General features: G+C 49.5%; 1 protein-coding gene across 2 annotated transcripts in view; it reads right to left on the bottom strand.

Moving 5' to 3' along the window:
* Window positions 1–12,917, bottom strand: part of ASAP1 (ArfGAP with SH3 domain, ankyrin repeat and PH domain 1) — a 339,019-nt gene that overhangs the window by 12,950 nt on the left and 313,152 nt on the right. The window contains exons 25-26 of one of the 2 annotated variants that reach the window (XM_028105644.2): window positions 9,843–10,013; window positions 1,752–1,821 (exon numbers count right to left, since the gene is read on the bottom strand). In XM_028105644.2, coding sequence (XP_027961445.1) covers window positions 1,752–1,821; window positions 9,843–10,013 — 241 coding nt within the window. The remainder of the gene's footprint in view (window positions 1–1,751; window positions 1,822–9,842; window positions 10,014–12,917) is intronic. The other variant, XM_028105646.2, reaches the window with a different exon arrangement.

Here is a 12,917-nt window from a genome sequence, read left to right as displayed (position 1 = left end):
CTCGCTCTGTTCAATGCCAGAGCTCCCGCGTCCTCCGCAGCACCAGAGCAGAAAGCTTGGGTCTCAGACCTCCAGGCTTTCCCTCCACTCAGAGCACTTACCAAACGAGTAGGGAAAAACACTCAAGTCTCAGGAACAGAAGTCCACCCCAAGGGTCTGAATAATCTAATGTTCCTCTCCATGCCCCTGCTACCACCGACATGCCAGGGCCGCGGGCTCCCACAGTGCTCCTTTAGCAAGAGGCTGGAGCTATTCTCAGAGGACGCCAGGGCCCTGCAGCCTTAAGGAGGAATAGCAGCCGAGCACCGGAGTCCTCCGTGCCAAGAGCCCCTCTGAATCTCTCGCTTGTCCTCTTCTGTCCTATGATGTCCCAAGAATTGGCTTTCCCCTCTTTCTCTCCTAACTGCATTTAAAAGAACAGGGAAAGCCAAACCAAACGAACAAAACGGAGTCAAAGAAGACGAAATGCACATGCTGTCACCTCCTAACCGCTCTCTCCTCAGCTCTCGTGAAATCCTACTGCCCCCGGGCCATGGACATAACGTCCCTGCGAGTCTGGAAGCGGTGAACCGCTCTGGAGCATGTGTTTCTCACGTCCGGCCTCAGCATGTTCTCGGGGAAGCAAACCTGCCGATTACTGATGTGAGCACGACGCTGGTTCCTAACCAAGGCCCGGGGTCAACACTGAACACCCGTGGGCCTAGGCTGCTTCCTCTGCAAAGGAACACGAGGTCGCCGCTGTGTGCACGTGGCCTGATTCTGCTTAAACAGCATTTTGTGGGCACTCTCCAAGTATCAGACACTACCCCCCTCTGGAAGAAGACGCCGGAACTGCAGTCTGAGCCCCGCCTCCCAGCCCCCGGTGGAAGTCAGGACCCAAGGGGAGGGGACGACAGGGGACGTGGAGTCTGGAGGACAAGGGGGCTGAGTCCAGCTCTGACATCTGCTGCCGCCTCACCTCTTAAGTTCTCGGGGCCACTCCCTGGCCTACACCATGGAGGAAGTAGTAACCGGCCTATCTGACAAAGTCGTAAAGACTAAATAGGACAGTGGCATTAAAATAAATGAGAACTTTGTTTTGCTCTTTGATAAACTCTGGAAAGCAACCTTCACACACCAGCTGACTCCTTCTCCCTGAGGTTTTGGGACTGAAAGTGGCTCTTTGTGTCTTTATCTCAGAGAGGGCCTCTAGAGAAAATTCTTTGCGTTGGGACATAAATGTTGCCCACAGAAGATCTTCCAAAGTATCCCATTTCTGTGAAAGGATGGAAGGAAGGGATGCTGCTTTTAGCCTAGCCTTAGAAAATCGTACAAACGGGGCACTTGGAAAGAGTCCTGTTTTTACGTCTGAAAAATCTCTGGGCTGTCAGATTTCCCTGAGAACTGTTTTCATTCTCAAGTCCGCAAAAAGGAGTCAAGAGGAACAAAACAAAGCTACTTAATTAAAAAATGAAAAATACAACCTCATTCTGGTAGACTCTGGCATGAGGGAAGTGAGTGAGGCCAGTCCCCATCGGGAACCGGGAAGGGGGAGAACCTGGCACTGGACAGCCCGGCCTGCCAACGTGCCGGGGGACAGTGGCTTGTCATGGGGGCCCAAGGGACGGGTGCACACTGACACTCCACGTTTCCTTTCTCCTCACGATCAGGGGCGGGCCAAACGTTGAGCAGACTGCCACCAACACCTCCTTCTAGAATTCCGAACAGTGAACTGTGATCCCAGCTGAGGGAGAAACATGAAGGCAGCTTACCTTGATTGCTGAGACAGTCCCTCAAACTTGTTTGTGGTCTTACTTGATGATGATGGACCCACATCGTTACCTACAGGGAAAATCAGATGTCAAGTTGCATCTTCAGGCAGGGGAATGGAATAAGGGGACTCAGGACTTGGCAGACAGGCACCCCTCTGGTTCCAGAAAGGAACTGAAAAGTCTCGAACTAGAATGGAATGCGTTTGTAACTTTGAAACAAAACTAAGCACCACTTTGGGCTCTGACAGTATTTATTTATTTATTTATTTATTTTTGGCTATTCAAGGACTATGTCAAAAAGATGAGCAGCCCGCCCCCAGACAAGGCCTGTAAGATCACAGGACTTTGGGGATGTCCCATTGGCTCAGGATCTTGTCCTTGGCTTGGGCGCAGGGAAAGAAGAGTAAAACCTCAAGTTCACCCAGAGGTTGCAATGCCAGGAGACTAGGTCTGGCAGCCAGACTCAGAATACACAACCCACAGACGGTCTGTGTGGACGCTATTCGGCAGGATGGTGATAACTGGCCATCTGCGGGGCGAGACTCTCAGTCACTCTTGCTATCCTCACTCAGACCTTAGCATTTATTAAGTACCGACTAGGTGCAGGGCGTGGATGGAGAGCAGAAGGCCCAAAAGCAAAGCAAACGCTGCTGCTCTTGCTGGGTTTCTGATCTGGCCTGGGCAATGTCCACGTACAAACCAGACTGATAATGTGGAATGAGGTCAACGGTGAACAGGGTTGGGTGCTACGGAAAGGAAACGGTGTCAAAACCTCACTGGTAAGAGGAGCAGGGAACGTCCTCATTGGGGGACGAGGCACCTGAACAGTGAAGAACTTTCTAATGGGAGGGGGGGCAGCAAAACCGCATACATGCTCTTTGTCCGGGAGAAGGCAGAAAGACTGGTGAGAATAACTCCTATGGGACCCATCCCACGATGGGAGGAGCACAGAGCCCCACGCTGCCACGAGCCCAGAAGAAATCCCTGGACCCTACAGGGGCACAGCTGTCTCTGGGGCTCGAGCTCATGTCCTGCCCACCCTTCCAAAGACTGCTGTGCGAAGTCCAGCCCCTTCCTCCCCTGCCTGGACACCCACAGGATCCCCCGGGTGCCTCAGGGAAGGGGCTGGCTGAGGAGAATCAGAAACAGGAGGGCAGGGCAGAGGACAGGACTGGCCAAAGCCCCGTACTCTGTGCCCTACGTGGTGTGTCTGCGCCACAGCACCTACGACCGCCCAAGCGCTTCTCAACTCCGCACAACAGTAGGAAGAGCTGGTGTCATTATCCTCATTTTAAAGATGAAGAAACAAGGTTAAGTGCACCGGTGGCTGCAGGTCACACGGCTACCTGGTCTACCCAGAAGTCCTGACCACGGGTCTACAGGCTTGTCACTACCCATCCTGACGCCCCGATGGTAACATCAGTAACAGCGACTGCCACTGATTGAGCATCTACTAGGAGTGAGGTACGAGGTAAGTACATCACCGGGACTAGGTCCAGGACATACGTAATACAAGTACCCTCCATGTTGTACATGAAGAAACACACGGAGCGGTACAGCTAAGCCCAAGCTCAAGTAGCTGGTACGGGTGTATGCAGCTGGTAGGGGTGTGTGCTGGGATACAGAGCTGCGCCGCCAGCCTCCAGGATCTGTACTAACCAGCCCTCCCGTCACTGCTCGTCCCACCGAACCTCCCGGACGGGAGAGGACGGCGGAGGGCGTCCCACCGAACCTCCCGGACGGGAGAGGACGGCGGAGGGCTAACATGGGGCCTCCTGCACAGAACCTCCTGTAACTCTAGGACACTGCTGCAGGAAGAAAGGAGCTAAAGTGGCGTTACCAGGGCTGATGATTTTCAAATATAGCTTTATTTTAGTAAGACACTCCTTCCAACCACTGGTACATTTCCATGAGCCATCACTGGTACTGAAGGACGCCTCCAGCAGCCTCTCAAGGGAACCCTCTGAGCTGTGAATGCCATTCAGGTAGGCGTTTTTTGTCAGCACGGTGTTTAGTGTGAGTCCTCGGGATTGGCTCTCAGATCTCACACTCTCAGACTTCATTGAGCCATAACAATCAAAATGTCAAAGAAAGTTCTATGCTAGGGTAAACCACTGCATCTGTTAATTCCCTTTCCAGGTAGAAAACATTCCAAACCAGTGATTCTTAACCCTCTTACGTGTGGGACTGACTATGAGACCATTTGGGCTGCAGAAGGCCCCTCGCTCTGCTTCTGGCCATCCACTCTGCTGTCACACACATGAGCCATCACCCCAGGGGCTGCAGCCTGACCCTGCAGCCCAAATGTCCATGTCCTCCTTTAACCCTGCTCTCTGGCCACTCAAGGTGACTCTCCATCTCCAAACACGCTGTGTTACTCTGCCTCCATCACTTTGGCCCTCTTTCCCTTCTCTCTGCAACACCAAACCCCTCCCACTTGTGGTGAACTTCTATACAACCTGCAAAGAGTCTCCCCAAAGTCAACTTCTGGGAATTCTTCCCTACCCAGACTTGACCACTCCCTCCTTCCTGTCAGCCTACCACCATTCATCATTGGGCAGTGGTTAAGGGTGCAGATTTCAGAGCCAGACAAGCCTGGGTTTGACCTCCAGCCCCACCCCCACCCAGTGGGTATGAGCCTGGGCTATGGGCTACAATGCTTTTTCTACTAAGCCTCAGTCCCCTCATCTATAAAATGGGAACAAAACAGTATCTACTCCACCAGATGGGTATGAGCATCACAAAAGATAAACTATGGAGTGCAGAGCACAGTGCTGGGCCACAGGGAGCATGACACAAATGGAAACTATTATTCACAGCTCTCTGATGGAATGCAACAGAAATGACGACGACCTACTCATTGAGCGAGCACCTCAAAGGCAGGGCCTGTGCCTTGGACATCTTTGTCACCTCACCTGCTAGCCCAGCCTCTGGCACACGGTAGCCACTAGGCTCCTGAGGAATGACGTCAGGGCCCGCAGCACTGGCTCATCTGCCTCTCTGCCCACAGCTTCATTTCCCCCACACCTGGGGGAAGGTCTCTGTGGTTGGCAGACAGGAATCCCAGCAATCTCATGGCTAGGCAAAGGCCACAGGCCATGCCTAGGAAGAAAGGCGTGACTTAGACACATTTCTGAAAAAAGGATAGCATTCAAGGGAGTAGAAACACGGAAGCAGTTCAATCCCTTCTTCTCTCTTTGTGCAACTGAGAAAAGGACTCGCGTGTACAAGAGATGTGTGTGAGACAGAGCCAGGGACAGATGCTGGGCCAGCAGGTGAAGGAGTTGTGGCCAAGACTCGGGGTCAGAAACATTGGGCTAAGAGGCTGTGGACAGAGAGGACACTGGCCCAGCAGCGAATGACACAGAGGCTCCAGGAGTCTTCTGGAATAGTGGATAAATAGATGAGCTCGGAGTCTGAAGTGAGTTCATACACCAGCTCTGGAGTGACTGGATTTGTGATTCTATACAAGCATTTGACTGCTCTGTGCTTCAATTTCCTCAGTGATAAAATGCAGTCACCGTCTCTATCGTACACAATGGCTGTGATGGCTGAATGATGGATGAACAAGTGCATGGCGCCTGGTACATGGGAAATACTCTACAAATGGTAGTAGCCGTTATTAATTTCTAGATAAGCATGCACAACGGGAGCAGGAGGTGGGGGGCAGGGAGCTGACATGAAAATATACTGGGAAACTCAAGACAAGGGAAGAACAGGAAATTTCTGTCCAGAGGCTCTTTTATAAACCAATACTGTTGTAATGAGTGGACGTGCATGCCTTGGATCAGACATTTCAAATGTTGAGTCCTTCACCTGAAGTTCTGGCCTTGAACTAGAAGGGAACCAATCTGTGGTATAGTTTTCCACTTATTATCTGTTCTACAAAAAAAAAAAAAAACCAAAAAAAAAAACTTACACAATTTTAAATCCCAGTGACCAAAGATAAGGACTGTGATTTCCAGAGGTCATGTAGCCTGGGACTGGTAGAACCCAGATCAGAACCTGGGCTTCCAGAATGTTTTTTTAACACATGTATGGTTGCCCGTGATGTGTGCTGTCGAGACTTCTCTGAATACCGCCAAAAGACGGAGGTCCTGCGGTGAGCTGCTCTTAGGTATTAATTGTAAGACTCTCAAGCGTGACGGGAGGGTTAATCTTATGGCCACCACAAACTGGATAATTAGTTGTATTTTTTCTTTGCTCTTGCCTGTAAGAACCTCAGTGTCAAATCTGGTCTATTTCCAGCCACTGTACGTGATCTTATATTACACATTTTGCAAAGAGATCACACTCTTGGACTTTTACCTTGTTACCGTTATTCTCCCTTTGTCCTCATTTCTTAATTAATTTTACTTAAATTGTGTTAAAATATGTGTTGGCCTATTAGAAAAGTAGGTTATAAACAAATTACGTATTTCCAGAGGTGAGGTTTAACGACATGCTCCTTGAAAAATCAAAGTCCCCATACAACCCAAATCTGCCCATAAGCCTACTTGTTTTCTCATCAAAAGCCTGCCTTAGCAGTCTCCTGAGACAGATGGCTGAATTCATCACAATAGCGGGACCTGAGTAATGTGATGCCCGGGCTATTTCGGGTACCGTGGACACTGGTGCTGGCAGGGAGAAAGCCTGGAGTGGCCTTCCCTGCAAACCAGGGCTCCATGCTGCAGATGGACGAGGTGGCACAGCCAGGTGGAGGGTACCTTCCTGCCCGGCTACCTTGTCCTGTCTTTGCTTCATGGGCAAAGAAACAACTGCTGACATGGGGAATGGCCAAGGAATCACGGAGCGATCACGTGTAGAACACAGCAGAACACGGAAAGGGGGAGGAGTGCAGGCTCTCCCAGCCACACAGGCTGGTGACAGAACCTGGCTCCCTGAGTACCAGCCATGGGAACGTGGGCGAGTGATTGAATCTTTCCGCGTCTCAGTGTCCCGAAAGCTGAGGTCCTAGTATTTCCTACTTTGTGGCGCTGTGGTTAAGAATTAGATTAAGTACCGGGGTGCCTGGCTGGCTTGGTCGGGGGGGATGCGTGCAGCTCTTGATCTTGGGGGTTGTGAGTTCAAGCCCCAAATTGGGTGCAGAGATTACTTAAATAAAACTTTAAAAAACTTAGGTAAGTACTATTAACTAGCCTAGCCCCATTTTACAGCTGGAGAAACCGAGGTACGGAACAATTCAAAAATAATCACTGAAAGCCACCAGGCTACCAAGTGGTAAGGATGGGTCAGAATCTGGGTATGGCACAGGGTCCACACTGGAGCACTGTGCTCTGAGACAGAAACAGCACGTGCCCTTGTAAGGAGTTCAGAATGCGCTGGGAAACAGAGGTGCACACAGAACCACCGTGGTAACCCTGTGCCAGAGGGGCCAGACTGGGAGTGTGGGGGTGGCCAGACTGGGAAGGCCCCTTGAACGGGTCCCTCGAGAGAGCAGATCTTGAAGGATGACCAAGCACTAACACAAATGAGTAGAACATTCCAGGCTGAGGCATATTATAAGCAAAGGCTCAGATCTTAGAGGAAAGAATGTGGTTCGGGAACCTGGTGTATCTATAATGGCAGGCATGTTGAGGGAAGGCGAGGCCTTGGGAGAGCCAGAGGCTTATACCTGTACCACCCCCTCATGCTGGTACCCATTTCTTGGGCCCAGATCCTAATGATGGGTCCATAAAGGGAAGCTGTAGGCATCATAAATGTCGCCGAGGAGGCTGATCTCCCCATGTGTTTTATCAATAGTCTGGATCCCGCTTCTGGCTTCTGGAACACCATGTCAGCGGGAGACAGGCAGGGACAGACCAGGCCTTTAGGTATATCTCACATACGTGCGCCCACACTAAGTTAGAAAGAATGGCCCTGACAGTCTCAGAATTACTATTTAGGATTGTTTGTGAGCGACCACCAAAGTCTGTGGCGTGGAGAATTGTCACTATGCCACAGACAGATTCTGGTTTTTGTCCCTCATAGCTGGTGGTAGGTGGGAGACTCTTGCTGCGGAGAGCAACCAGCAGATGGCTTGGGGCCCCTGTCTTCGGAAGGCTCCCTGTTGGTGGCACCAACTCTCAGAGTGGTGACTTTGTTTCTTAGTGAATAATGTCCCTTGCCCACAAAAACAAAAAACAAAGACCAGCAGCTACCAGTCCTGCTACTGAGTGATGGGAAAAAAATCTAAGAAAGTGATTCCTAAGCCAGAAAACAGAAATTTCGTAAAATTAATTGCAGACCGACTGAGCCTGTAGGGCGAATACAGGCACTATCAACTTTACACAGAAATAAAAACCAATGAACAACAGGATCAACGTTTAGGGAAATTGGGAAAAGGTGAGTTTATGATTTGTGGTATGAAAATCTACACAGGTCTGACCTTCAGGAGAATGTTATTTGGGTTTGGAAAATCCTCTTGGATGAAACCTGGGGACGCCTGGAGGGCGGGGATAGCAACCCGCGGACACGTCAAGGACACATGTAACACACCGCTGTGTGCGGGTGCCGGAGCCTCCACTGCTCTTCCCTGGCTTGTCTCATCGGGGACCTGACCTGTCACTGCCCTCCACGAATGTCTCCTCCTCTGCACAGCCTTCCCCTGCAGTCTGACGCCGTTTCTCAGCATTTCCACAGCAGGCCGTTAACATGTCAGCCCTAATGGTCAAGGACACTCACTCACCGGCTTGCCTGTCTGTCTCCCTCATGAGGCTGTGGGCTCCCTGAGCGGATGGGGTCAAGAAGGCCCACACGACAGGCAGACATGCACGCGCAGGGAACGGTCAACCACACAGACACGTTCGCATGCTCACTGTGGCGCCGCGGCCGGATGACGTGTGCCAACCTGCAGACGGGTGAGTATGGGTTTTTCCAAAAACTCCAAAGAATCACAACACCTTCGTATAGGTTTCTGAAGAGGTCCTCTAATGCATTCAGCTGAATTACCTATCAGTTACGATCAGAAACCCAAGGGAAAAGAAGCCACAATGAAACTCATGGGCAGAAGGAGTTGACCATGGGAATGAGCACGCTCCTCCAGCAAAGGTTCTCTTTCTCTTCATGCCTGTCAGGGGTCCGACCCCTCTGGGTGCTGGGGGAGACTCTTGGTGCTTGACTTAAATTGCTGGTGGGCTAGCGAGGAGTTCTGGGGAACTAAAAAGGTAGGAGAGATGGAAATTACGTGCCTTGCGGATATAAATTTGTCTGCAGTCAATGTCGCTAACTGACTCTGTGCACATTTATTCATCGTCAGGTGATTACGGAGGACCTACTACATGCGGGCTTGATGCTAGGCCCTGCAGACACAAAAGAGAAGACAGACAGAGTCCCTGCTCTCATGGAGCTTACATTCTAGAGAGACCAAGAAGCCAAACACAGAGTACTAATCCACAGTGACAGGTGGTCTGAAGGAAATGGCGGGGGAAGGAAGCTCCTTTACAGAGGGGGGTCAGGAGACAAACGTTGAAGCCGGGAGGGACAAAAGGGAGCCAGGCTCTTGAAGCGCAGGATACAGCTGCAGGAGTGGAGTGGCCTCAGGAGAGAGAGCCTGGTGTGCCTGAGCAGTGAGGAGGCCGTGTGGCATGAGCGGAGGGTGGGTGCTGGACGGTCAGCCCCTACACCCTGCAGGGCCCCCTAGGTCCTGGGCCAAGGATCTGGCGTTCACCCTGAAGCATACCAGGAAAGCTTTAAAGGTGAGAAGTGACTGTGTTTGATTTACATATTGAGAAAACCTTCTGACTTAACAATCTGGCTGTTGTGAGAATGGATGACTTTGCTTTTCTGAGTCGCCGTTTCCTCATCTGTAAATGAGGTTGACAATACCCACTGCACAGAGTTGCTACTGTGATTGAAAGAGATTTATGAGCATGGTATCTGGTGCCCAGGAAATGCTCAGCACTTTAGTACTGCTCTGGTTTTTAAATGATCCTAAGTATCTTCCAGGATGTTTCTTGGCCTTGAGTACAGTCACACGCGTATGTATCCAAGCCCTCACCCGGCGTGTGTGCAGGCGGGCCCGTTTGCTGAATGTGCAGGTGCCCGCTGCCCGCTGCACCCCACGCACTGCCTGGCCCGGGCAGCGATGGCCCTGACTTTAGGATGACTTACCCCAAGGAACTGCGCCTTTGTTTGGGGGCCCGTGAGGTAGTGGGCTGGGAGGGTCGGATAGGGTTCTCTTGTGTCCGGGTGGTGGGGGAGGAGGCCTCTTCTTGGACAGGGTGGAGCTGCCACTAGAGGTCTGGGTGCTTAGAGGGAGTGTTGAAGGTGGGCCAGTTGGACCTAGAAAGGAATCGAATGGGGCAGGAAGGTTAATCCCAGTCTCAGAGACAGAACAACCAGTATGCAGTTACTTCCACACACCACATGTGGTATGGAACACAGACAAAGTGCAAAGCTGGATATGGCCAATTCCATCAACTCAGTAGCTCACAAAGAAGGGTTTCAAAATCGCTGGTAAAATTAAAAAAAAAAAAGTCACAAGGAAAGAAAGGGAAGCGTGTGCTTTTAAGGGAATGCCCATCCCATGGAATGCTAATGGGTTTAAGATCCTCATTTAGGTACCATGGGAAAAATAAAACATACATTTTAAATGAATAACTTAGTGGGACCATCACGACATCTCCGGAGGAAGAAGGCACACGGCACTGATAGTAAAATCAATGGAGAAAGAACAGAGTAGAGGCTAACCCTTCAGGGGGCCGCAGGGTGGGACATGGAAACATTCACAGAACAGGATTTTTCTCTCCACTACAACTTTTTCCTTTAGTCTGTAATCTTTGCCTGAAGTTTTTTTTTTTTAATAACTTTTATCAAGAATGAAGGATCCAATGTAAAGAATTCCTTCAAAAAGAAAAATTCAAAAACTCTTCTTCCTTCAATTCTGAGTTGTTCTAGAAATCACAAACCACCTATTGGAAGCCTGAATAAGTTACATAGATTAGACACTGATGTCTGTAGATTTAAAAAAAGACTCAGCTTTCTCCAGAGGGAAAGACAGGATGGCAGTAACGATTACTATTCCACACACACATACACAAAACCACTACTGCAAAACCTGACTTTCCTGACCTAATGTTTTAAGAAAAAAATGGAGTTTGTTTTCAAGAGTGGTTACAGGATTAGTATTTATGGTATTAGTTTTGTTTATTCAAAGCGATGCTGAGTGGCCGGTGGGTGCCAAGCACTGGATACTGGGCACCGTGGCAAGCATCTCTTCACGGAGCATTCCCAGGTACGCAGTTTAACTGTGTTCATGGACAACTGTTTCTGCAAGCAGTTAACGAAAAAAAGAAAAAAAAGGGCGGGAGGAGAAACAAACAAAAAAAAAACCAACAACAAAAAAAAAACACTGCCACACCAAATTTTTTAAACACAGGATAGTAGATACCTGATGATCCAGAAAGGCTCCAAAAGAGCTTTTTATACTCTGTGTATTAAAAGAAAAGCTTAATTACTGCTGGCTTCCTTCCTTGGTAAAATAAGCCTTGTATTTCCCATTACTGACTCCTGGTCAGCACCAGCACTGACTTACACCAGTGATTCTCAGAGACAGTCTTGTTTTGGAAATCAATACTGACCACCTCAGTAAGATCACCATCTGTTTTCAGATACAATGGCCTGAGCTCTACAGGTTACCCTCTCTGTCCTACTGATGTGATACCTGACGAAAGCCTTACTCCTACTCCAAATTCCAAATTACCACCTGGTTATGGTACCAGTCCTGCAGTTTCAGAAGTGATTTCATAACAATAAAGTGACTGTTACTATAGCCTCGCATTTGTTTAATGATTTGTACTTTTCAAAATGTGTTTGTGGGTTGCCTAGGTGGCTCATGTCGATTGAGCGTCTGACTCCTGGTTGTGATCTTGGGTTTGTGGGCTTGAGCCCTGCAATGGGCTCTGCACTCAGCATGGGGTGTGCTGTAGATTACCCCCCCACCCCGCTCCTCCCCCTGCTCACGCACGTGCATGCACACTCTCTCTAAAATAAATGAGTAAAATCTTTAAAAAAAAAGTATTCATATTCGCCTTGATTTTTCATTATTGCCCCCTTCTGCAGTCAGGAAAGCAGGAGTTTGGAGTGTGTAAGGTTTCCCTGCCATAGGGTGTGAAGCCGACAGTGCAGGTCTCTGGGACTGGCGCGGTGCTTGCTCGTCTCACGCTGCTGTTCCTGAAAGCCAGGACTGGGCTCTGTGTGCTGGGCACAAGAGGAAAACAACCCCGATGACAATAGCCAATGCTCAGTATTAGGAAGTGTAACTTTCCTCTTGCAAATACATGGAGAACAGAGACTAGGCAATGATGAAATTCTCCAGCACTTTCATCTTTATCGCCACCTAGGGATCTTCTGAGGCAGTGCATCTAAAAGTGATAGCCTAGAAACAAAAATGGCCAAAGACAAGGCACTAACAGGCCTGTGTCTCTGAGCAAAGTTGAATGTGCACCTGATTTCTGGAATGATCCGACCACAGAGTCGTCCTGTAACCACAAACTGAGCAAAATCCAGCCTCCCGAGCTAGCATTTCAGAAATGAAGGGATCAGCGTTCTTTGCAGGATTATGTCCCTTTGTTTTACTTTCTTCATCTGTAATCAGATATTGATTATTGTTTCCTTGTTTACTGTCTGTCTCCCCCACCAGACTGTAATTCTATCAGGGCCAGGGCTTCTTCTGGTCTGGTGTGCAGTAAGCTGCATTCAGTAATATAGTATTAGATGAACGGACGAGCGAACCGTTACTTCTATCCTTTTAAGGAAAACAGAAGGGTTTCACTTAGGGTGACCAACCAAATACTAGAAACGGGAAAATAGCAGGGTCATGTTAAGTTTGAAAAGAAATATTCAATACTGTAATTTCACAGCCAGAAAACACACACACAGACCCACCTACGTTTTGTAATAGCAGCTACAGAAAGGGAGATATAAAATTTGGCTGGTAGGGCACGAGTTAAAAAAAAGGCTGAAAAACACTATATAAGGTCCCAGAAAAGCAGACTTAAAAGATCTCAAGGGCGCCTGGGTGGCTCAGTCGGTTAAGCGTCTGCCTTCGGCTCGGGTCATGATCCCGGGCTCCTGGGACTGAGCCCTGCGACAGTTTCCCTGCTCAGTGGGGAGCCTGCTTCCCCCTCTCCCTCTGCCATTCCCCCTGCTTGTGCTCCCTGTCAAATAGAAGATTTAAAGATCTCA

This window comes from Eumetopias jubatus, unplaced genomic scaffold, assembly GCF_037043125.1.
Source record: "Eumetopias jubatus isolate StellerSeaLion01/CBP00866 unplaced genomic scaffold, mEumJub1_p1.0 scaffold_4, whole genome shotgun sequence".
Classification (NCBI taxonomy): domain Eukaryota; kingdom Metazoa; phylum Chordata; class Mammalia; order Carnivora; family Otariidae; genus Eumetopias; species Eumetopias jubatus.
Note: the sequence above shows the minus strand (reverse complement) of the source record. Positions and strands in the feature narration are given on the sequence as shown.